Here is a 25,744-nt window from a genome sequence, read left to right on the forward strand (position 1 = left end):
AAGCCTCTTCTCCTCCCATGCCACTTTCCTCAGGGCCTGCATCTGCATCTCAACAGAGCAGCTGTCTGTTGGAGAACACAGGTCGGTCAAAGGGGATTTAATTGTTCTTAAAACCACGTTAGTTCACTTGAATTCAAGAGGGAAAAAAAATAAAAAAAATCTGCCAATATAAAATGAATTCTGTTTCTACATTTTTGAATATGCTGAGTGCTGTCTTTGAAATAGGTTTGGCTTTGAAATTTTAAAATCATCTCTTATGTATCAAGACAGGAAACAAAAACAGTGACTTAGAAACAAAGCACTGGAATGACTCTTAAGAATTCTCATTTGTAGGTAGCTGAGAGGGAACTGAACACAGCTGCTGAAATGGCAAATTCTTCTTCTGAGAACACATTTCAGTCCTTTGCAGAACTCCAGGAGACACAGGCACAGGACAGGACTTGTGTGGGCAAAGGCTCTGCTGCCCTGCTCCATGAGAGCCACCCCTTTGGCACGAGGGGGGTTTAACCTGCTGGAGGAGCTTATGCAGTGAGGATTCTCTGCCTAGCTCTGGATAAAGGCAATGAGCAGTGATGGACTCTGAGCTAGCACGGCACACTCCCTCTCTCCCTGTGGAAAGGAGCAATATGTACAATACACCCTGAGCCTCTGTGCTCCAGCCTTTGAGGGATGACTGTGTTTGTTGCAGTGAAATGATGGGGCTGTGGGAATGGGGAGCACTGAGAACCCTACAGACACACAGTGGGGTCAGCACCAGGCAGCAGCACAGAATTTATTCTCTGCTTGCAGCGAGTCAAAGTGCCCAGCTTACCTGCGTGGGACTGCATGTGCTCCAGGAGATTGTTATAAAACTGGAACTGGATTCCACAAGCTCCACAGGTGTAAGGCTCTGTTTGGGAGAAATCAGTTCAGAAGAATTACACAGAGTCTGCAGGGAAGCAGCACAGGTGCATACCTCAGTGTGTAAGCTGTGGGCACAGTGAGCGGGGCAGGGCCTGGGCACGGCTCTGCCTGCTGGGCTGGGCTGGGCTGGGCTGGGCTGGGCTGGGCGCCTCCTCCTGCTGCACTTCACTGCCAGGGCACAGGCAGGGCACTACAGGAAGCCCCTGGTGCCATGGTGGGCATCTCAGGGTCCTGCACAGGTTTCTCCTGGAGGCTGCCCACTGGCTAGGGTGTGCTGGCCCAGGCTGCTGCAGCCTGCCTTGAGCGTGTCCCTGCTGGTTTGTGCCTGCTGGACTCATCTTCCATCCAGTTCTGTCCAAGTCCAGTGTCTGCTGCCTGTCCTGAGTGAGACAAGGAGCACTGGCTTGTGACAAATGCTGTAGTCAGAGGCTGGGGGTGGAGCAGTGCCATGGGGGGACTCAGCTGGGGCTTTGTGGCTGTCACCAAGTGCAGGGACACCAGGGACCGGTGGGTGTCACGGGGCTGGGTGGCAGCAGGATGCCAAGGAAGCAGAGGTGGAGGGCTGGAAGCACAGGAACCAGGCCTGTGCCCGAAGGCTGAGAGCAGAGCAGGAGAGCCATGTGCCAGAGCAATATGGACGAGCTGGAGTGAGGAAAGAGCTGGGTGCAGAGCTCCCTGGTGAGCTGGAAGATACATTTAGCCCTGTTCTTGTTGAAAGTGCATTTCTTCCACTGAGTTAACCTAAAAGCAAATGTTTGCAGTTGCCTGTCTAAACAGTATCAGTAGAGTGCATGGTTGACAGATGTGATTCCAAACTACAGTGCTGAAATTTGGGAACACTGCAGTTTGCCTCTGTCCCTGCAGCCACAGCAGCACTGCCACCTCTCACTGGGGCATTTTGTCCCGGAGCAGCAGAATGGACAAACATGTGGTGTATGAACAATTGTGGATACAAATGCCTGGCACACACATGGAGCAGAGTCTATTGCTACGATATTTCAGAAGTCTAGATCTGAGTTTGAAGAGAAAAACATATTCTGTATCAATGAATAAACAGAAGCACCAGGACCCAGGACAGAAGAACCAAAACCCAGGGAAGCACAAGGCTGCCTATACCTTGTGAGAAGTCTATCTCAGAGAGAAAACCCCAGAATCCACCTCAAGGCTACAGAAATCCGTGAGGAAAAACATAAAAGAGAGCATGAGCCAGTCTGTATAAGCTGTACTTTTATGCTGTGAGGTCAAACCTTTCCCACAGAACCTGGAGTCTCTGGAATGATGGAGCCAGCTCTGCCTGGAGTTGTGCTCAATGCTTTAACTCACTGTGCCTGCTTGTGATGCTGCTCCTGGGCTTGCTGCAGCATGGAAGTTTGGAAATTTGGTACTTAAGTAACTGTGCTTGTGGAAAAAAGAGAAGATTTGAACAACTGAGTGGCACATGGGGGTTTTAGTCCTTGGAATTAGCAGGGACTGGCTGTGGCTGCTGAAATCATCAGCAGTGAGGTAGCTGTGGTACAATGCCACAAGAGGTACAATGCAATCTAATTGTTTCCACGTGTTTTTAATTGTCAGAGAGGAGAAGGCTCCCTGTGGGTCCAAACCATCCCTCTGGGGCTTGTATTTCAGTGCCAGAGACCTGTGTTACAGACACACCTGTGCCTCTGCTGCTCATGGAGCCCAGACTGCTCAGATGGGAATGCCTCAAACTGAGGGGGCCCGGCTGCCCCTTCAAGGGTCAAAATTAACCTGTGAATATTCTAATGAAAGCATCCACACTTCTGAGAGCCTGCTGCCTGCTGCTGACAGGCCCCTGGCAGCTCACAAGAGCTGTGTGCCCCTCTCTCTCTGCCCCTCTGCTCTGCTGGAGCCCCTGCCCCTCCACCAGAGGGGAGAGCAGACCCTGCTGTACCTATTGGTGCTGCAGCAAGGCTGCCAGCCCCGGTGTCACCCCACGGTCCCCTGGACACTGGCAGCTCTCCTGTGCCAGCCCCACCTCAGCACACACCTGCACTCCCTTCTGCCCCCCTGCCTGCAGTGCAGAGGGGGAGGCAGAGGGGGAAGCCCCGCTCAGCACTGCAGGGCCAGGGCCCTTCTCTGCCCTGGGAGCAGGACTCCAGCACAGCACAGCCCTTCCTTCCCCAGCTCAGTCACAGCCTCAGCAGCAGGCAAACCCCCCATCAGCCAGCACTCTCCAAGCTGCACATCATCTCCCACACTCATTTTGCTCTCCTGTTGCACTCACACTTCCTTCTCAGCTCACTTTGTCTCCCTGAGCTGCTTCACCTCCCTCCTGCTGTATTCTCAGCTATTTTATCAGCACAAACCTGTGCTATTTTTCCAGCTCTCTCCTTGCCTGGCTCCCCCTCACCCCTGCCCAGTCCCTTCTGGGTTCTCCCACCTGCATCCAGCAGGCTGTGACCACCAAGGTCTCCACAGCTCTTCATCTCAAACTCCTCCCTTTGGCACCACAAATCTCTGGCTACTCAGTGCACTCAGTGAACTGGTAAAATCTCTCATTTGTGATTCTTCTCAGAAAAGTTGTGTTGATTTTCATCTCAATTCCAAAAGATACCCCTTCTGTTCTACTCCAGAAATGTCCAAATTTGGAAACAAAATCACCACCTATTTCAAAAGCTAATTTCATATTCTGAAAATGCCAAAGCATTTTCTAAATAATTCTGACACAAAGACATACAGAAGTCTAAGTTTAAAACCGAGCCACGTTAAAAATAAGCATAAAATTTAAATTCACCCAACAATTCCAAAGTATTTCCTGGGAGCAGGGAAGGGATGCTTGGGAGGATGTGCAGAATCCCCATGGGAATGAACGAACTCACTTCACTTCCCAGAGCTCTCTCAACCCTCATCCTTCTGAGCTTTCAGCTCCTGAGCCCCTCATGCTCCAGAGTGCAGAGCTGGGAACAGTCAGGCTGGCTGGAGGGAGGGTGGGATGTGCCAGGGCTAGAAGAGGAAGAGGGATCTGGAAGGTGGAGAGAAGAAAGAGGCAATCTGTATCCCAGACCAGGGAAAAGTCTCTTCACCTGGGCTGGTAATCCAGTAAATCCTCCTCCCTTTGATTTCTCTTGACCATGAACTGGAAAAGTTGTCAAAACTGCTTTGCACACCCATCTATCTGAGCCACACCTGTGCCCCATTCTCCTTCTCTACCACCACTGCTGGACCTCTGCTTGTCCTTCCCCTGGGGATTTCAGCTCTTCCTTACTCAGCCTTAGGGATCTGCTCTCCTGCAGGTGGGCTGAGCTCAGCAAAGGGCCCTCTTTGCTCTCTGTCCTTCTGCTCCCAGCTGCTGGTGGGACAAGGGAAGCCCCCTGTGCTTGTGGAGGTGCTTTCTGAGAGCAGGTTTCAACCAGCAGCTGTTGAAACCTCTTCAGTGTCCTGAGCCACACAGAACTAATGCCCACATCTGGTTGCACAATTTAAAACATCTTTCCCCAAGGCTATAATTAGACCCTTTTAGCAGTGCTTTACCCAGTGAGCAAGGCCCCAGCTGTGTGAGGCAAGGCAGAGCAAAACCAGTGCCTGTGATTGGGTTAAATAAATCACTCTAATTCCCATGTTAACTCTCATTGCCACATCTAAGCCAGGGAAATTAGCAGAGCCTGGTCTGAAGCCAGGAGTGAACAGGAGTTGAGAGCTTTAACAGAAAGTTTCAGCACTGCCCTGAGGTGCTTGTGCAGTGACAGACACCCAGCAGGGTGTCACCATGGCTCAGCAGGGACAGCCCCCAGGCTGCTCTTTCCTCAGCAGAAAAACCCCACATTTCAACACTTCTGTCCACATCTTGGTGAAAAACAAATGCAGAACAACTGTGAGGAAAACTTCTCAGCATTTCCACCCAATGTTTCCATTGGCTTTAGCTTTACTAACAGTGAATTGCACCTTCCCTTTGACACAAACCCACGAGACGAGGCAGGAGAACCAGCAGCAGGCTCCTACAAAAACACCAGCAGACCCCAAAATCAGTGGAAGTTTCTTGAAAACAGACCTTCTGTCATTTCCAGCCATCTCAAACAGTATGAAGTAACAAGGTGCTCTGGAGTATGTTTCGAAAAGGGGAGTCCCAAATTCACCACCCTTACCAAACATCTCAGTATTAATTGGATTTCTCTTCCTGCATGAACTCATTTTCTGAATACAGCCCTTGCTTCCCCCTCAGGTTTGTAAGAGGAGGAAGAACAGCTGTCCTCCTCCCCACCATGGCCACACTCAGGGCTGGCTCACACCACCAGGCTGGCACAAATCACCCCAAAGCCAGTGCCAGGAGCCAAACACACTGCAAGGCAAAGGAAGAAGCTCCACCTGCTGAAACATCACGGCCACAGGGCAGAATCTGCAGCAGAGACTCCCCTGTCCACCCATCCCAGCCCTGCTCACTCCCAGTTTCCAATGCCAGGCCACAGGAACTGGCTCTGGGCAGGTGTTTACTGAGCTGAGCCCTGATCACAAGTTTTTCTGTGTGCAAATGTAACTTAAATATGGGGTCATTTTCAAATCTTGGTCTCAAAACACGCTCACAAAAAACTCCCTGAAGACTGAATATTAAGTGATTTGGCAGCCCCAGACTGCACAGAAACACCCTGGAGGGTTTCTGTTGTATTTAAATCTGACACCAGAGCCACAGAAGTGAGGCATTTTATTCTTTGACACCTGGACTCATAATAAAAAAGCATTTATTGATGAAAATTGCTCAGAGGGCAGGCAGTAGGGCTGCAGGAGGGCGGTCCCTGCCTTTTGCACCACAGACATCCATCACACTTACTTTGTAAAAGCGGGAAAGGATTTGAAATCAGGGGACTTGCGGTTTCTGCAAAAAAGAAAGAGATTTAAATATTGAGACTGGCAGAGACCTTGCTGCATTCTACACAGCTCTGCCCATCTGCTCCCTGCTCCTTATCCCTACTCCACACTTCCAGACTTATCCAGGGCACGGCAGGATGGGAGCTCCATTCAACACAAAATCCAACATGTTCATTTTCTCTCCCTTGCAGGGTTCTGCATCTTTCCTGTCCAATTTAAAATGTCCAGAGATTTTAACACACACCCAATGCTACAGCAATGGAAACAAGGGGAGAGGCCAGCAAAGAAAAGCCACGCGGCAAGAAACCCTTTACACAAAGGCTTTCTTTGATGCTCCAGATGCAAATTCCCAGTTTCACCATGCAGCTTCTTTGAACTAAAGCTGGGAGGGAAAACCAGGGTGTTTCACTCTCCCTGGATACTAAAGGAGAGAGTTCCTAAGCAGTGCAGTTACTTCAGTCTGAGAATGCACATTTCCTATGCAGCACACCTTGCAGGTTGTCTTTCTGTAAAGTGTGACTGAAAACTGGGTGCTGGCTGCCCCTTGAGCAACCAGGATTTGTCTGCATCCAGCCCCAGTGCCCTGGAGCAGAAACAGTGATCCCAGCACCTCAGACCATGTGTGGTTTCCTACAGTCCCCAGGTGAGGTCCTTTAGGGTCAGACCCCTGCAGAAGGGCAGAAATCATTAATGATTAATGTTAAATATTCAGTCACAGACCCAGAGCATTTCCAGAAGGGTCCCAGTCCAAGGCTGTGAGCTGGCACATCCCTGACTGAGGCTCTCAGGGCTCTCTGACAGACCTGGCCTGGTTTCCTTGGAAGGAACACCACCCTCAGGAATTGCATGGGTCAAGCACAGTGAGCTAAACACCCCTGTGCTGAGGACCTGAGCTGCTGGAAAGGGCTCCAGGTGCCAGGGCCAGCCCCTAAGGAATGGAGATGAAGGCATGGATGATGCTGGGCACATGACTGGACAGTGCTGTGGAAAGGGCATGCATGGGAAACACCAGCTCACAGGGAATGCTGCTGATCACTGCACACACTGTGATCAGCCAGCAGGGCTCCAGCTGCTCCTGCAGCTGCTGAGCTTGGGACCTGGGGCAAGATCTTCACTGAAACACGTCCCTAACCAGGCCCTGCTGAGCAGCTGAGCAGGGCAGGCTCCCCCAGGCACCCTCCCCTCTGTGTGCTGGCTCCCTGCCCTGGAGGTGCCCTGCTCCCTCAGGGAGCACACGTGTGCCCATGGCACTGCCCGGGGCTCCAGGCATTACAGGGCTCCTGCAGCAGCACCTCAGCTTTTGAGGGACAAACCCCAACTTCACTGTCCCCCAGAGGAGAATCTGACCTGGAGCAGGCACAGAGCCCAGCAGTGGCACAGAGCACTTAAAGCAGCCCAAGGAATTCTCAGCACCACCTCTGGCTGCTCTCCAGCCAGAAGTGCTGACACAGTGTCCTCGTTCTGCTTGGCTTCCCACTCACATGGAAAGCACTGTCAGTATGAAACAGCACTTCAGGTACTCAATACAACACTGGTTTATGTGAAGGAAGACTCTTAGGGTTTTTCCGGTCTTCATATTTATAATTGGACAATTATTTTTATCCGTGCATTGCCAGGTCCCTGTTACAGCACAATCACTTCCACTAAAGCTACTTATCCAGGTAACAGTCACAAAAATGCCAGAGTGTGACTGATTACTGATAAATCACCTGCACTGGGGCTTTGTAATCTTTCCCTCCACAGATTCTGCAGGCAAAATGAGAGTTCAGGTTTTTCTGTCCACACTTTGCTCTCCCAGGGACTGTCCTGGCCATGCCCTGCCCAGCCCCAGCCCAGTATCTGTTCTTGCAGACTGCAATCCTCAGCCCTGGCCCTGGCTGTGTGTCCCAGTTCTGCTGAGTGCTCCTTGCCTCAATGCTTTCACATGCATTGCCTCAGTTGCTCCCCAGTGTCCCAAGGCTCTGGAGCAGTTGGCAGGATATCACCCACAGAGACTGGCTGCTGAGTGGTTAGTTTAACCCAGATATATTTCTTCCTGTCTGCAAGCTGCCTGTTGAACATGAGAAGTCTGGAACAGCTTAAATGAATGTGGCACCAGAAATAAACACTTCATTCCTAGAAACCTCAGTTCCACACAAATGCTCACTGGACACAGTGACTTATTCATGCAACCAAGCAAAGCAACACTTTCTCAACTCAGCTCTCCCTGTGTGACTCTCATGCGCCTGGTGGGAACTGCACTCAGCTGCTGACTCCTTCTGGGCACAGCACCTCAGGCTGCTTTGAAAATGCAGCTCTGGCTATTTGTGCATCTGTGTAACCCCATCACCAGCACTCCCTGTGCTGTGCACAGAGTGAAGCTCACAGAACAACTCCCCCTTCCCCTTTTCCTCACTCCTCAGATTTGGCCATTGGCTCTCCCAGCTCCATGGAGACACGCAGCAGTCACAAACCAACCACAGATGGGAAAGAGAATTGCCAGATGAATGTTAATGGAAGTTGTATTTGTGCTGACAGAGCCTGAGAGGCAGCTGGGTGCACCTCAGGAGGCAGAGGCACGGGGGCTGGCTGTGCTAATGTCACACTGCAATCAGTAATCAAGAATTATTATGCCCCAAACACTAAAGCTGCACTCACCCACCAAAAATGCTATCCTAGAAGTGCTGTCTTTGCAGCAGAACCCCCCCACAGATGGGCTGTGCAATGGCTGGACTACAGGGGGTGAGTAGAATGAGTAGAAGGGGATGTATGGCCACACCAGGGAAGAAAGTGGTTTCTGAAAATCCATCTTTAAAATCTAGTCCTATGTCCTTTAAATCCTGACAACAGGAGATTCTCAGGCTTTTCCAAGAATTTTTACTCTATATCAAATGTAGAAAATCAAATCTTTTTGATCTCAATCTCATCTGAGCTTGGCACAAACTGCTTTGAAAATAGAAGACATTTCCATTGACCCTCTCCCCAGTCTGGAATAAACAGTGCTGGAAAGCAAAGCTTCCCTGTGTAAATAGGAATGAAAAGTGTTGACATTTTAAAAACTCTAAATGCTAAAATTTGTTGTACTGGAAGTTCTTACAGTAGTAGTTCCCTAAAGCAGCAGATGAAATTGAGACATATTTATACAGCTTAAATCAACCTTGAAAGTTCAAAATATTTCCCAATTCCCTACATAATTTTAACTGTTCTCTTTCACACCCGCAACATTGAGCAAATTCAGACTTCAACAAACACTGACAATTTCAATTAGATTTCCCCTTTGATAGCTGTATTTGAAGGTGTTGAAACTAAAGAGTTTTTTTTTTCTCCTTTTTTGCTTTTCTTTTACTTCTTGGATTCTTACAATTCCCTTAATCCCTCTCGGCCTTCATTTCACAAAGGAGTCATCCCCAGTGCCCAAAACAAGGGCTCAAGTTGCATTAGGCTGTGAACACTTGAGTTAGAGATGGTTCTTGTCCCTGAGGAAGGTCACTGTCCCTGTCTGGAGGCAGAGGAAGGGAGACCCCAGAGCCTGGGAGCCCTGTGGTGACAGAGGGCACCAGAGCAGGGCCCAGCCCCAGCCAAGGCTCCTCTCAAGCACACATGGATGAAAAGGAAGGCAGTGACCTTCACTGTGGACACAACACTCAGCTCAGCCCCTTTCTGGGGCTTTCCCTACCCATGCCCAGGCTGATCATCACTGCCTTTTACATTGCACAAGCTGGCCTTGAAATATTGTTTGGTGTCTTGAGAATTTAAAACCCCAGCATGTGTCAAGAGTTGGCAGAATGGCCCCCACCAGGGAGGGTTTCCTTGAAAGCAGCTTTATGGCACCCTAAGGAATAACAGCTTCTGCTGTTCATCCCAGTGAGCCAATTCCATGCTTCAGGATCAGGTCATGGCACTGCTTTCTGGCCCTCCCTTAGCTCAGCAGTGGATTAACAGAAGCTCTGTGTGACTTGGGACCTCTGCTGCCTGTGCTCCCCAGGCAGCAGAAGGGAGCAATTGGAACACTTTAGCAGGATGTTATTTTTGAAGCACTGTGGATCTTTCAGGTTCCATCACAAAGCAAGTTCAAGAGGCTGTGGAGGCCCTTTTCCATGAGTACAAAGAGCACTCTCCAATCATAATGTGGAGGACAGCTCGAGACCCTCACCCAGTCCCTGCCTCCAGCCCACCCTGCTGGGAGACAGTGCTGGGACTCACCTCAGGCCCAAGCAGAGTTTGGCACACACAGCTCAGAGCTCTGGTTTATGGGCAGCCAGAGGCCAGGTCACACAGGTAAGGGTGCCAGGTACCTGCACTCACTGTGACAAGGACTGGGGTTGTGTGCATAGGGAAGAGACATCTGAAATCCAACATTTTCCATTCTAGTTCCATTCCTATTCCCACTCAGGACTCCCTACAGCATTGTGCCCCTGGGTATTTTAGGTGATTTTAGTTACTGATCTCCCCGTTTTGCTTGTCCTGCCCCTCACTCCAGACACCAAGGGATCTGTGCCACTGCAGTCAGGATGGTAACACAGGGAAAAAGCAGAATGTCCCCAGATGGGTGGCCTAAAATTCTCCTGCTGCTCTCTGGTATCTCTGTATCCAAGCCTGTGACACAAAGCTCACACCCACAGAGAGCAAGAGCCATCAGGCATCTAACAAGGCCAAGCCACACAGCTCTTGGCTGCTCAGCTGGGACCTAAATTTACCTCCCAAACCTGGTGACTGTTCCTTACAGCAGCTGTTTGGTGACAAGCAAACAGCAGATGGGTGTGGGAGGACAGAAGTGTCCATCCTTCTGTCATTGCCCACCACATTACCACCACCTGCTTCCCTGCCTGGGAGGAATCTGCTGGCTGGAGCACAAGAGAGGACAAGCCAATGGTGCCAGAATCACCCCAGAGTTCCCATCCCACATGTGACACTGAGCCACATGGGGTTTGTCACACCCACTGAGACACAGCCATGGAAAGAAGGAAAAGGAGGAGGCAAGGACATGTCAGCTCTTCCAAAAGGCAGCTGCAGAGAGCTCTGCCTGGACAGCTGAGCACACAGAGCTCTCCAGGCCTCTCTGACCAGCAGTGACAAGCACAGTGACTGGTGATGCTCACCCAGGCTGCTGTCAGTGAGGCCATTGGGACTCCTGAGAACTGGAAGGAATAAGAGGAAAATGGCTTGGTGCAAGGGCTGGAAATGAGAGCACTGAATGGGAAGCAGTACAAAAACGGAGCCAAAGGGGGAAAACATGGCTAGGGAAGAAAAGAGGATGCAGGACAGATAAAGGAAGGAAAAGGGGAAAAGCTTATACATCCCCATGCACCAGCCTGGCTTTCAGGAGCATGTCAACTCCTTACTGCAGAAAGCAACTACTTCTACCAGAGCCCAGCTGCCCTCAGACCAGTCCTGGGCAGCTCACTAGAGTTCCTCAGGTTTCCTGCTCAATCAAAGGTCTAGGTGAGTGCCTTGCAACTCCTCTGCAGCCTGCCAGGCCCTCGACTGAGCCACTAAAATAAACTGACACTACACGTGGTGCAGACAGAAACACTCCTTACAGGGGAACAAGATGAGCAAATCACATGAAACTTGCTACTCAACTTGTAAGAAGAATTCCTGGTTTTGTTTTGGTTTTTGCTGTGAACTTTCACTCATGTGCTTTAAATGTTGCAGTCCAGAAAGAAACAGATTGAGGAGGATGCGTGTGATGTGAGCTGGTACAAGGAGATGGCAGGGAGAGTTTGGGAGATGTGTCACAGCAACAGTGGGTCAGTATTTAATAGTTCAGAAAGAACTGAAGGCTTGGACTGTTCAGCACAGCCACTGTTTGTGTCTCTTGTCAGTGCCTCCTGGACAGGTTCATCTCCCCTCCTGCAAAACTTGACAAGAGCAGCCAGCAGGTTTCCAATGCAGCTTTCTTGGCTTCAGGAATGAGCTGTCTGATAGGAAGGAAGATATTTCTGCTCGTCCTTTGTTGGTTGCACAAGGTTTGACAGAAATAAAATAGGTGCAATCTCAGGCTGCTACTTTCCAATGGCTCCAGAGGAGTCAGCCCCAAGTGGTGTACTGGCATTTAGAGATGTGCACTTAAAGGCTTTGAAACCCTTCAAACACTGACAGCACCCCCAGAAGACAAAACAATGAGCTGCTGAGAGGCCAGGGCCATGTCCAGAGCTGCAGCCAGGCTGGGAACTCTGGAACTCAGTGACTAAACTGCCTTGAGTCATGTCTGACAGCCAGGCTGGGCCTACTGACCAGGGCCTGGGCAGCCCCAAGGACTCCTGAGTGTCCAGCAGGAACAGGACTAAGGGCCTGAAACAGAGACAAGCTCACCTGATGGGTTCTGCTTACACCTCTTTTCTTTAGGTTTTTCTGTCCCCGAATGACCAGCTGCAATTGTGGTGAATGATGGATTAGTACAGGATTTTTCCCCAAAACACAACACACAGTATTTCAGCAACAAACAACCTTTTGCCCCATTTCCCATCACCCATTCTGCTACCACACATGGGTTTTCTAACACCACATCCCTGCTTATCAACATGGCTCCAGAAAGCCCCTTACTTGCTTCTGAGGCAGATCTAACCCCCAACAGACACTGTGTAACCTGCTCCAGGGAGATATCCCACTCCTCACCTGCCCATTGCAGCCAGAGGCATTGCCAGCCCCACCTATTCTGCTTCTTTTGGATGGGGAATGGAGGGAGGCCAGGCTTTTCTTCTGGCATGTTATTTATCTCTGCAGCAAGATGCTAAATTTATGTTTCATCTGGTCTGTCACTTTTGCTCCAGTTAGGGAGCATGGAGAATGGTAGTGGCCCACTGGAAGGCTGGGCAATACACAGGCAGGATAAAAACCTTGCACAGAAAACTCTGTGGGTGGTGGATCTGAACATAATTGTCTAGGCCACTGGTTATGTTCAGTTACTACCACATGGACTTTACACTGCAAGGAAACTGCACAAGTGCAGGGGAATTTCATTCCTTCTAGCACACATATTTTGGTCTCACATACACACATCTGATTCACTGTGAGCTCCACAGAGTGACTGCAGAAACAGCTGGACTTTGGTTACAGTGACATTTAAATAAACTGTCATGCTCAGCATCACTGTAACCTGCAAACTGCTCTTCTATCCACAGACCTCAAACTTCTGCTGCTTGCAAATGCCTTCGTTTCACCAGGACTGTACTGATACACAGACACAGCACAAGTGCTGCTTGATCTCCATCCATCCTTTCTCCACATCTTGGCTCCCCTTTGAAAATCTATGTTCAAGTACCTGGTCCTTGGCAGCAGGAATCCCACATGGCCTGTTTGACAGGGCTGGGGTGCCAGGAGCCTGGGGAGGAGGGAGAATAAGGCACTACCCCAGGAGGGCTGGCTGCCTGTGAGCTTAAACAAGGTGCCCCATAATACATCAACATTCACTGAGCACAGCTGGGTCCTGCTTGGAGAGGAACGTGGAAGCAGCAGGAAAGGGTGACCACACTTACCACTGGAGTTCTGGGAATTGCTGTTTGTTTCTTCAAAGTTGTTTTGCACTTTGCCTTCCACTCTTCTGCTGAAAGCACTTTCTGCTGGGTGGAGAACAAAGCAGGAATGGTGACTGGTCAACACTGATGCAGAACCAGGCAGACAGGAGGCAAGACATGCTCCTGTGCCACATAATCACAGACCCTGAGTACAGCAGAAAGGTCAAATACCTCACTTTGGAGGCAAATGGGCCAGATTCAGTGAAGGGATAACAGGTGGGTATTTTTCTTGAATGCCTTCTGGCTGAGGTGGCCTGGATTGGCTCTTAGGGAGCCCATGAACACCAGTCCTGACTGAACCAGAAAGGTCATGTCTTCCTCCCCTGCAAAAAAACCCAACCCTTATCTTACTCTTCCTTAAGGCAACAAGCAGCCCTGAACTCCTGTGAGCACAGGTGACCAGTCTGAGACTGGGCTCGGGGCCTCAGGACCACACCAAAGTGTCACCTACAGAAGCACCGTGCCAGCTTTCCTTGTGCTCCCAGCCACCTGCACTCCCTTCCTAAGCACCCTCCTGGAAATGTTGAAGCAGAGGCCTGAAGGATTGTCTCAGGGCCTGCCCACCATGTCTGGAAAAGCTGTGGAAGGCCCTCTGGCTCTGTGCTTCCCAACACTTCCCATCAGTGCCCTTGTTCCCTGAGCCCCACCCCTGAGCTCCTGTCAGGGCCCTCTCTGCCCTCTCCAGCCACAGCACAGGGCAGTTCCCAGCGACTGCACTGGGAGGCTCCTCCAGAGCACCCAGGCACTTCCTGCCCCTGGCAGTGGCCACAAGGCCTGAGGCATCCCTGAAGCATCCCTGAAGCATCCCTGCACAGCACAGCCTGGGGTTCCTGCTCAAGCTCAGCACCAGCTCAACAGTACAAGGAGGTCCTGTCTCACTTCACAGGGTCTGCAATATCCAGGCAAATGGATTTACTGTGGTGGCTCAAAAGATAAACTAGAGATTAAACAGAAATGAACTGGCCAAAGCAATGTGTGTGTCCTGTGCTGGACAGGCCCTTGCCCTGCACTCTCATTCTGGAGCCCACTGTCACCCGAGAGCTTCACAGGGACACAGCCTGGCCTGGCTCTGCTGGGCACAGCCTGCAGACTGGGCAGGGCTGGGGACACAAGTCTTCCATTCAGGAGTGATGGGGACTCCTGAAAAGTGCTGCCAGACCATGATTTTATTCCTGCAGACCACTGGAGTGGTCACAACTACTGTCAGGACTTGTCAGAGGCCCTGGGTTCCTGCAGCTCCCAGGGCTGCAGCGTGGCTCACACACGTGGGCTTTGGGGCTACCAGAGACCTGAACTGAAGGAAGAGCCCAGCCTGTGGATTTTGGCCCAGCCAGTCCTCAGTGGACCCTTCCAAGTCCTGAGCAGGCTTCTCAAACTCTCAATCAACTACACTCCTGACTCTTAAAATTCAAGAGAACAAGCAAACTTGGGAACCAAATCAACTGAAACAGAAACACATCAATCAGGGCTGAAAAGGAGCTGGAAACATTATCTACCTAGGCCACTTGAGAGATAAATAGTAGAAACAAAAGGCCTTAAATAACAGGAAAATCAGACCGTGACAAAATGGTTTGGGTCAACCCACCCCTCCCAAGAGACCCAGGTTCAAGTCCTGGCTTATGTCACAAGTGGAAGTGAGATGGAGGTCTCCAAAAACCTTTGTAAAGAATTTGCATGATGGTTTTGCCTTCATCCCTTAGCTTCCCCCCCAAAACCTCCCCCAGGTCTGGCAGTAAGAAAAATCTGGTTTAATGCACCTGCTTGGTCTTACTGTGCCCTTCCCACACTGAGAGGGCAGCTCACTCTGTTATCTCTCCTTGTATTGGAACCTTTTGAAAGTGAAGTAAAATTCTCTGTATGGACCTAGTCCTTGGCAGCTGTGGGTATGTGTTATCCAACAAAACCCATCCTCGTTCATCATCCATGGCCTCTCACACCACAGCCACCTCTCATACTCAGCATCAGTTCATGCTAGACATTCTAGGGGTGTTTAAACACCAACTGATTGACCAGCCCTTCTTCTGCACCCAGATGGGATCTCTATCCATCAATCCCACAGACTTAAGAGGTGCTTCCCAGTGGACTGCACATGGCACACTATGTTTCACACCCTATTTATTAACTGTTATTTTTCAGTAGTCTTTGCTTTCTTTCTTCTAATTTTCTTTTTTTAGGCTTGATCTTGTTCGGAAGGAGGAAACTGAGACAATGGGAGGATCAATCCTAACTTGCATTTTCTAACTCCTCAGTAATGGTTCTGTAATACTGATTTTTCTGTTTATCTCTCGGAGGTTCCTGTGGGGAATAGAGCACTGTGAAAACACCTGGACTCCATTGCACTTCCAAAGGCACAGACCAAGCCCTGAGAACATCACCTTGAGGGAAACAAACACTAAATGCCAAACAGTGCTGAAAACCAAGCAAAAAATCCCCATTCCTGACAAGCCATTACACCAATCCTTGTCAGGAAGCACTTCTCAGTTTGTGACACCAGGATTTGAAACAGGGTCTTTTGCACCTTGTGGTTACCACGATGTTTAACAAAAACAACTTGTCACTGGGAAGGGATTAGAAAGGATCGAATCCCCTCAACTGCTGCTGGGAGCAGCTTCTCTGGGACAGTCATGGATGGAGCAGACGGAGGCCAGGACGGGTGAACAGGGCAGGACTGGACACTGAGCAGCTCAGCAGGCTGAAGGGCACTTGGTACCTGTGATGGCCTTGCTTCCTGGGGATGCGGAATTGGGAGCGCGGAACATCTGGGCCTGGGAGGCGGGCGGGACGCCGGAGGGCGCTCGGTGCAGGAGGCTGGAGCAGCGGTTGATGGACGCCGGGGACTTTTTGCTGGACTGGCTCGTCTGTGTCTTCACTGCCACGAAGAGTGGAGATCGAGAGAACTCTGGATATGAACACTCAGAACTAGTGCCTGCACAGCCAGGGAGCTCCCAGAGCGGGGCCTGCTGGAGCTGCTGATCCACCGAGCCCCTGCGACAGAGCTGGGCTCCCCCCTGGGGAAGCTCCTTAGTTCCCCTGCAGTGGGCTCCTCTAACTGCCACAGGACCGACCCATTCCTGCTCCTGCTCCTGCAGGAATCACCCCATCCATCCAGGAGCACTGTGGGATTGCCATGGCCTGGCTGGGGGCACCTGCAGCTCTGGCCTCCACGTCTATGGACTGAATTTTGGGAACAGGTTTCTAAACTACTCAGATCTCTGAGTAGGGATAAGCTTTGTTTCTTGAGCCTTGAATAAATCCTAGTGATATCCAGCTACATTCCTTGTCTCTTTGACCAAATGCAAAGGAAAGGGCACTGTTGGGAATGGAATGGAATTAGGAGGCAGAGTGAATAAAGGCTTTTGGTCCCATCTCCAGACTGATGATTATTACTGGGATATGCTCTTTGAATGCATCGATATTTTGGTCTCTGCAGCACACAGTGAGGATCACCAGGAATTGTCAATGCCAAAAGTCATCTAAAACACCTTCAGGAGGACAGCCCTTCATCTGGGCCACATGGATTAAATAAACCATTGCAAAAATGGAGAAACTGTCTAAGAACCCCCTTCACTCGTAAGGGGCCTCTTCTATGGGAATTTGGATATGGGTCCTGAAGCACCAGCCCCACTCCAACCACCTGTCATGAAAAATCACTAACAAAGAAGGTTCAACCAACCCACAGTCCCAGCTCCCTACCAGTGATTTCTACAGTGATACTGTGGGATGCCTTAAGGTGGAGGGACAACAGCAGCACCTGCACATCCTACACAGTCTGAGTGAGAAATACTCATCCACACTGAGCAGCTCTCAGGGGAATGCCATGGCAGCACCACAGCCTAACTCTGAAACAGGGAAGAAATCCCCTAGGCTGGGATGGGACACTCATTTCCAAAATCCCAGGAGACTTCACAGACCTTGGCTGTGACTGGCTCTCACCTTCAGCAGCAGCACTGGGGACTGGGAGTGCGTACATTCACAGGACATTGCAATTCCAGGGGTTTTGATTCACTTGCTCTGACACACAGCCCTAAGGTGACATTTCCTCACATGTCAGTGTAGTTCTGCAGGAAATTATGCACTGGTTTTCTCACAGTTTAGTCAGGATACTTCTCTGCTTGGTCTCCAGCCAGATAAATAGGCAGAAGGCTTGTTTTGCTCTCTATGCTTCCTTTCAATCTCCATGGATAATCCTCCTCCAGCTGCTGCCAAACTGCCAGCAAAAATGTAGTCAGATATGAAAATTTCCAGCTTGTGGATCATCTGCTTCCAATGAGGATCATTGCCACCAATGTCTGCTTTATTCCCCATCAATGCCATGAGAAACAGCCATCAGCAACTCTTCAGTGCCAGACACAGAGAGCATCACTGCACATCCTCTGCAGACCAGATACTGCTCTGAGATGTGACAATAAAAGTCTCAATGCTATGATGATCTCCAAAATGTCTTCTTCTTCCTCCCAAATGAAGCGAACAGTGTGTCTTCAAACTGAGACCCCACAGAGAAGGCTGCTCCAGCTGACACTAGGCAGAGAGAGTTTTGAGCAGCAATGCAAGACATACAAAGGAACTTCAGTTCTAGCAGTCTGGAGGAAGCTAACAGTTCATTGGGAATAAAACGTTCAGTCTGTAGTTCATCAGATGCCAAATTCCTTCTGAAGGCTGAGCAAGACAGGTAGAGAGCATCACATGGCTCCTCTGCTCTGCTCTGGAAAAGTCACCTTCACCGTGGAACTCAAGGCCTCAGGCTGATGAAAAGGCCAAGATGTTTCTAAAAATGAAAATCCTGAGTGGCTGAATGGCCACAAAAAACCTCCTGCCTCAAAATCTGCACCAAGACTGGAGACAGCACCATGGGCAGCTGATAACTGCTGCTGTGGAGCTTTTCAAACCCTCTCAGAAGGCAGCAGAGACCAACCCCAGTGGAAGCTGCAGTGATGTGGAGGGTGATTCTCACTGCAGGGTCTGCAGTCACTCAGCTCAGGGCTTTGTGCTGCAGCCCTGCAGCATGGCCCAGGCTGGGCTGAAGGACACACCTGAGGCAGGACATGCTGAGAACACTGGGGGCTCCAGCCTGGCAGCAGGAAAAGCTTGGTCACTGCTGTGCTCAGCTGCAGAGGAGATCCCAGGGGGATGCTGAAGAGGCTGAGGTGCTCCTTGGGGAGCAATCAGGAATTTCCAAGGGGATCAGGAAGGCAGTGCCAGCTCTCAGATCCTTCCTGACCCAGGGCTGGTGCCTGCCCTGCCCAAGGGTGGAGAACAGACTGGAGAACACTCAGAGGAGGAGACAAGAGGATGACCAAGGGCCAAGAACAGCAGAGCTTACAATGGAAACACAAGTCACTCCTGTGATTTAAGCAGGGCCTGGAGAGCAGGCTAGGCCAGGTCTATAAAGGACAGAAATTCAGTAACTTAGTCCTCCTCCTTCACTGAGCACACAAGGTTATAAATAGGACCCAGTGCTCAAAGCTACAGCTGGCTAATTTTAGTCTTAATTTAGTGGAGGCAATAATTCATCAAAATAATTACCTTATGTGATTGCTGCATTTTCTGTCACTCAAAAGCAAGATTAGATGTCTCTCTAAAGCATATCTGTGTGCCATTCAATCATGGCACTCCTACACAATGTGTTTCTCCAGGCAGTCCAGAGATCACAGTGGTCCCTCCTGGCTTTCCTGGTCTTGGGGAGACCTGAAAGTTCTGTGATTGACAAGCTGTGGCAGCAAGGAGAAAATCTGGCCCACAAATCCACACACTACCACGATGCACCAGCACAGTAGGGACCAGATTGTGTCAGCAACATTCCTTTTCCTTTTTCCAGGTAAAAATTCTGGTTAATAATTTGTGTATGGTATTTGTTTGGAAAGATCTAGTCAGGGAACCATTTTGAAGGTTCAGATGGAATTATATCATCACCTATGGAGAAAAAAACTGACTTCACTGAACGTGTTGGAAAATGTTTCCTTAACAATGGCCTGAAATACTCTGAGCAAACACCTTGGCTATGGCAAACAGGTCTTTCCACAGGAAAACCCCTCTGCTCAAACCTATCAAATTTTTAATGTGTGTTTTTATACACATGAACAGGTGGAGCCTGTTGCTAAAACACTGTGGGATCAAACTGGGAAAAGCACCTGAACTCACAGATTTCCCTCACTGAACTGGTGGAAGCAAACAAACACCATCCAACTGGAATCTGGAGCTGTTTTTTTCCTGGCTGCACAGGGTCTGTGTGGAAACCAGCTGTGCTACCAAAATGGCAGCTGCATCAATGAAACACTGCATTTAAGCACTTTGGAGGAATAAATTGTATCCAGTGTGCATCCAATACAGAAAGGAACTGAGCAGCAAGCCTTGATGAACTTCCTTGAGCATCTCAGGTGTCAGGGTGGGTGTAGGTCTGTCTGTCCCCTGGAGAGCCAAGAATGATCCCAGGCATGGAAAGGCCCATCCCACAGACCCTGAGAGAAAAAGCCCCTACTCCTCACTCAGAAAAGGGAACCTTGGAAGGAGACATTTGGCATTAACAATTCCAGGGAAGCTCACAGCAGAGCTCTTTTCCAGACAGCAGCTATCCAGTAGCTCTGACCAGAAATTATCCTGCAAGATGCTATTGAAGCTGCAGAATATAATTCTTGTTTTACCCATTTTCAATGACTTTTCATTCATTATGACAGAAAACCAGAAACATAGGCTCTGGAAGGGAAGCTTGCACTCCAGCAGAGACCCAGACAGCTGAACTGGTGATGCTGAAGGGCTTTCCTCATCTATTCCCACTATGACTGAATTTTCAGCATTTGCCTTATACCAGAAGAACGAGACCAGAGTAAAGACACAGTCTCAGTTTTACTTAATCTGACTGCAAGGACCCAAGAAAGGCCAGCTGTGCTTTTCAAAAGTCAGGTGCTAACAGCTTCCTCACAGACCTTGGATTTTGGGAGGAACAGTCTGAGCAGCAGAAAGCTGTGAGATGTACTGGCCAGGCTCACCATGCCCTCTCCTATATCCTCATCAGGGTTAGTAGCTTGTCATTGTAAATCATAAATCTTACTGGTCATGGGAACTAGGAGAGGAAAACAGAGGTTAAAAAAAAAAGGAAAAAGAAAAGTTTATGGGGAGGGGGTTAAACCTTATGAAAATACTGATCCTGAGTGTCCTCATAGCTAAAGATACTTGAAAGGACTGGAAACCCACCTGCACAGCTCAGGGCCTGCTGATCTAGCCTGCAGCAGGGGCAGCTTCTTTTCTTTTGCTGCAGAAATGATGGTGCAAGAATGGCCTCAAGCCCAGCACTCAGAACATGCCTCCACCTCCAGAACTAGGGCAGGGCCTGGGGGGGGGCACTGGAACTGTAGGGTCCCCAGAGAAACACAGCTGGGGTTTCTTTTCTGCTGGAGAGCCTGGACTGGAACCAGCAGCTCAGCTATTACAATGGCTGGTTGGGAAGGTGGAAGACATCAGTGGCAATAAATGACCTTGAAATGGGAAGCACTGGGAAGGTAAGGATTAGCTAGAGCTGAGCAAAGCCCAGTGCTCACTGCACACTGCTCCTGAGCTCTCTGTAGGGGCAGCAGAGACCCCAGAGCCCTGCTGTCCAAGGGCTCCTCTGTGGCAGGAGATGGACCCACTGCTGGTCACCAATGTTTTCAGCCTGAAGGCTGAGAATACCTCAGTGAAGAGGTGGAGCTTCCATGGGCAGGCAGCCACAGGAATAACTACAATGTGTGCAATCAGAAGCACTGGGGCAGGTCCTTCAGCAGGTGGCAGATAACAAGATTAGCTTTGTGATGCTGATGCTGGACACGTATTTTATGCCCTGCACCTTCTACCATGGTCCATATCCAAGAGAACCTGCTTGGCACCTGTCAAGAGCCACCAAACCTTAAAAGCAAAAGTCTGGTGGAGCATGTTCCCATAAACCCAAGGGTGCCTCACTAGAATCCCTTAAAAACCCGATTCCCGGGGATTTTGGGGTGGACGCGCCCCCTGCCGGCTGCAGCTGCTGAGCTCGGCTCGTCCCTCATCCCATCCCTCATCCTCCTCTCCATCATCCCAAGCCCTGGAGCAGCACACCCCGGGCACCCAGCAAAGCTCAGGGCAGTGCTGGGAAGGGAAAAGGAAGTTCAGCTGTAAAGAACTTCTCTGCAGACTTTGAAAGTATTCGAATCCAGCAGGTAGCAAAAATTTCTCTCAACATGTTTAGTCAAATTTTGCACTGAAATTACACTGAACTGCTTGTTAAAGCCTCCTCCCCTCTGTGTGGGGAGTGCAGACCACAGTGCTGTGCAGTTTGTTGACAACTGCCTTGTCCTGAGCTCCCTGAAATAAATCATTTATTGAGTGTGATTCAGTAGCAAGCTGCTGAGGTCATTTAAGTGATTTTGAAACCAGTTTTATCTCACTGCTTGAAATAATTCCCCAGAAGCTCATAGAAAGATACTTCTTCTCTAACATCTATGTTCAGTTATTATTTAGGGGAGTATAAAAATGTTGTGCATCTCTTCAGTTAAAAAAGAGCCTAAACCATCAACCCCACAAGGAACATGTGTAGAATTCCATGGGCTGGGGTAGGAGCCCAGAGACATTCCAGACCTAACAGTGTCCCTGCAAGAGGAGATCCCAGCTCAGCTTTACAGTGCTCAGCACATGATCTGTGTCCTGCCCACTGCAACCCCACAGCTCCAGGGGAAGGATCCCCAGGAGTGAAGCACCCCAGAGCCCCGGAGGTGCCAGCCTGCAGAGGGCCAGCCCTGCAGCAATACTCACTGATGGGGGCGTGCAGAGCCACGTGCTCTTGGTAGGGAGTGTAGTACTTGTACTGCTTGCCACAGAACTCACAGGTGTAGTTGCCAGTTTCTGTGAAATGAACAAGGACAAAGGTCAGGAAGGAGGCCAGGCCTCTTACACAACTCCTAGTTTCTTTTTACAGAGAAACTGGTCAGGTCACACAAACATTCACACAAACATGCAAACTCCTGCATGTGGAACTTGCCTGCCCTGTAATCCACACATCCTTTTCCCAAGAAAGGAAACAGTTCAAAACAGAGGGATGGACCATGCATAAAAAGTTCAGTAGAACTGAACAAGCTTCAGAAGATTACCCCAAAATTACAACAAGTAAGTGTGCAAAACAAGGGAGAGAATCCAGTTCTAAAGTCTGTATTACAGGTGACACAGTTCTGTCCTCTGGTTACAGAAGGTCTGGGACGTGTGGACAACAGGAACAGTCAAACCAGGAAACAAACAGGTTCAAGTATTAGAGAACTTTTATTTGGGATTGTGGAGTTCTCTTGCAGGAGAAGGGGCTCTTCTGGAGTAATGTGCTCATTCCTGCTTTGGGGATACTGGAAATAATGGAGTGTAACCACACACTGATACCTCCTCCTCTTGCCAGTGCTGGGAGTACAGAACTGGCAGCAAGCTGCAAGATGAAGGAAAATCCATGGATAATCAAATATTTCCAAAATGGAAAATTCAGGGAAATGCTTTGGCAAAACCTGGTGTTCTTTCTGTTTCTCTCTGCTCTGTTTGAGGACCTACCACAAAGGCAGTGTGAATGAATCACCTGCCAGCTCTCAGTGCACCTTCAAGCCCTCTCTCATCCCTGCCAGATTGCTTTTCCCTGAACTCCCCTCCCCTTCTCTTTGCAGAGCTCTTGAGCAGAACACATCACAAGGCTGCAGTTCTTAGGGCCAGGGCTGTTGGTGTTTGATGCTCCTTTGAGCCTGAACATACCTGTGAGCATCCAAACCCCAAGCCCGCTATGTAACAGTGCTTCCTGCTTTCTCTAGAGGTACTGCAGCCAAAGGCAGTGAACTCCTGAGCTTTCCTTTTTATTTGACACAGTAGTGACTCTTACTTGGCCCAATCTTCTGGAAGGGTTCAGGCTCCTCCTCCTTCACCTCGTCGGCGGCGATGACGGCCTGGTCGTAGGGGTCTGCAAGAGAACAGAACCAGAGGACAGCTGACAAGACCTCAGCTTTGCCTTCTACAGCTGCATGGGCACTGAATGCTCCTGCACCTGTAATCACATTTCCATCTGTAACAGGATTGGAAAATAGGAATGATAAACCAGTGACCCCTCTGTCTGACTTGTCCCTCCTCCTCTTCCTCAGGTGCCCCAGGATTACCCCTGCTCCCAGCCCACTAACAGGCCTTGTAGGAATTAATGCTTAAAAATGCAGAGAAAAACTGAATGAACACATTGCAAAGTCTGATCCATATTTCCTGATTTTCTTCCAGGGAATCTCCCCTCTAATGCTGCTGAACTGGCTGACAGTGGGCACAGCAATGCAGTCTGCAGGCACATCACCTACCAAATACCAGCCTGGGACTTCTACCAGCTAACAGCACACTAGCAACAAATCACAATCACAACCCAACCCACTTTAGAGAAGAATTTGGTGTATGCTTTGAACAATTTACAAGATCACCACAGACATGAAACACCTGATTCTTTGTTGTCTGAAGCCTGACCAAGTGAATGTGCAACAAAAGCCTGGTATCTGCTAGGGCTGGGCATCAACCTACTGGCTGTAGACACTGGGGAGGGAGAGAGGATGCTCCTGTCCCACTGCAATCCCTGACAAGACTCCTTTGACTCTTACCAGTTCAGAATCGACCTGCTGTGTCTGAACTACTGAATGCTTGAAAAGGTTTGTGAAATAAAGCACACAAAGGAGCTCAGCTTACCTGCCCGGTTTTCTGGGGCCCCTTCCACACTAAAAACTAACACAGAATAGAAGAAGGAGGGGAAGAAACAAAACAGAAATTAAATCCTCTTAAATGGTCTTGTTTTCCTCCTGCATTTCACACACTGCTGCAGCACATTTCAGCCCCACTGAACAAACCAGGCTTTGTGCCCCAGTCCCTCCTCTTCCCAGCAGCATCCTCACAGGACCTGGTTGAGCATGCCCAGCCCTAATTCACACAGATGCTCAAGGCCTTTGTTCTGACCCTGACACGGCCCCAGGTGGAGTTCAGGTGCACAGCTGCCTCACCCCTGCATGTGCTGAAACAGCAGCCCCAGGGAGGAGCTGGGACAGTCCTTGCACACTCATGGAACCCTTTCCAAGCTCTCTTGTGGCCCCTGGCAGAGCTCCCTGAGACATTTCTGACTGAGGCAGCCACATTCCCCTCACACTGACTGTCAGTGCCACTAATTTTCTTCTGGCTCCCACAGGAGGAAGGGAGCTGGCAGTGGTGCCCTGCAGGAGAACACTGGCTGTCCTCAGAGCATGTTCAGATGTCCACACTTTCCAGCTAAACACAACCATTTTTTTGGACAACCATGTATTGTGAAAAGCACTTGCTTTTCTGAGACAGCCCAGCCATTCAAAACCTGCTCCTGTGCAGCTGCCTCTTTCTAGAACTCTCCTTAGCCAAGTGAGGAGCAGTACTGCCAGGCTTGCAGCACACACAGGGAAGGTCTGGAATATCTGTGGGCTCCCAGGTGAGGAGCTTTAGATATTCAGTAAGCAGAGGGCAAGCCAGCATGTTGATACTTCATTTACCCCAATGCAGAATAAAGAAACACTGCTTCTGGCAGTGGGTGTCTGCTTCTGTCCAGGTGTCACCAGCCTAGGCCACATCTACAGTCACCCTTTAAGGGCCACTGACAACTTCATCAGCTCATTACCACAGTCATTAACAAAAATGAAAGTTCCCAACTCTGAAATCTGAAATAATTCACAGAGAAGTATGCTGGGAACAAACCTGTAAATTCAGAAACCAAAAAGCAACCAACTTCTTCCCAGCAAATAATCAGGCTGACCATTTACCTTGAGGTACTCAGTCCCAGGCTCTCCATCCTAACCATGACCCTCACTGCAGACCCACTGCAAGGTCCCTGGTCCCAGCACAGATGTTGTTTTTATGCACACAGAGAGAATCAGGCACAGCAAACTCCTCCCTGCAGTGCCTGTAGACTGTGCCTCCATGGCAAAGACAGGTGACCCGTGCAGTGCCACGTCCTGCACAGCACAGCACAGGTCACGTGCTCCTGCAGAGCCACATTTTGCTTCCCCAAAGACTTCTCAGCCTAGTTCAGGTGTCTGAGTGTCAAAACATTACTCACCATCCACGGCATGTAGGTCTCTGTGCTCTTGGAAGCAGCTATAGTATTTATATTTTTTCCCACAAATGTCACACGTGTACCTAAAATTGTCTGTAGGAAGAAGAAAACAGACCAGTTTAGAAACTCTGAGGTGAAAGGCAAGCACTGCAACCACACTGGTCAATCAGACACCCCCATGCACTGACACATCCCACGTGCTCTGTCAGGTCTCTAAGGCACACAGACAACCACTGCCTCACACTGTTCCCCCTGCCCCACACGATATGGCTTGGGGCATATTCTGATTTATTTCCTCTTCAGACAGCTCTGCTCTCCAGGGCAGACCCCACAGACCTCACAGCAATGAGGATGCAGGGCAGCAGGCCCTGCTGGCATCTCCTTTGGAAGTTCAGGGAGAAGCAGCTGTAGGTCAGGACTGGGACAAAGGGGCAGAACTAAGCACAGAGCCAGTGTATGA

The 25,744-nt window shown here is 49.8% G+C and overlaps 1 protein-coding gene across 1 annotated transcript in view; it reads right to left on the reverse strand.

Annotated features, from left to right (window-relative positions):
• The window catches only part of ZNF618 (zinc finger protein 618), a 143,682-nt gene that overhangs the window by 6,800 nt on the left and 111,138 nt on the right, over nucleotides 1–25,744 (reverse strand). The window contains exons 8-15 of the mRNA XM_066563000.1: nucleotides 25,288–25,377; nucleotides 23,904–23,939; nucleotides 23,071–23,148; nucleotides 21,978–22,067; nucleotides 15,928–16,116; nucleotides 13,179–13,262; nucleotides 12,016–12,072; nucleotides 812–889 (exon numbers count right to left, since the gene is read on the reverse strand). Coding sequence (XP_066419097.1) covers nucleotides 812–889; nucleotides 12,016–12,072; nucleotides 13,179–13,262; nucleotides 15,928–16,116; nucleotides 21,978–22,067; nucleotides 23,071–23,148; nucleotides 23,904–23,939; nucleotides 25,288–25,377 — 702 coding nt within the window. The remainder of the gene's footprint in view (nucleotides 1–811; nucleotides 890–12,015; nucleotides 12,073–13,178; nucleotides 13,263–15,927; nucleotides 16,117–21,977; nucleotides 22,068–23,070; nucleotides 23,149–23,903; nucleotides 23,940–25,287; nucleotides 25,378–25,744) is intronic.

The sequence above is a fragment of the Molothrus aeneus genome, chromosome 19, assembly GCF_037042795.1.
Source record: "Molothrus aeneus isolate 106 chromosome 19, BPBGC_Maene_1.0, whole genome shotgun sequence".
Lineage (NCBI taxonomy): Eukaryota > Metazoa > Chordata > Aves > Passeriformes > Icteridae > Molothrus > Molothrus aeneus.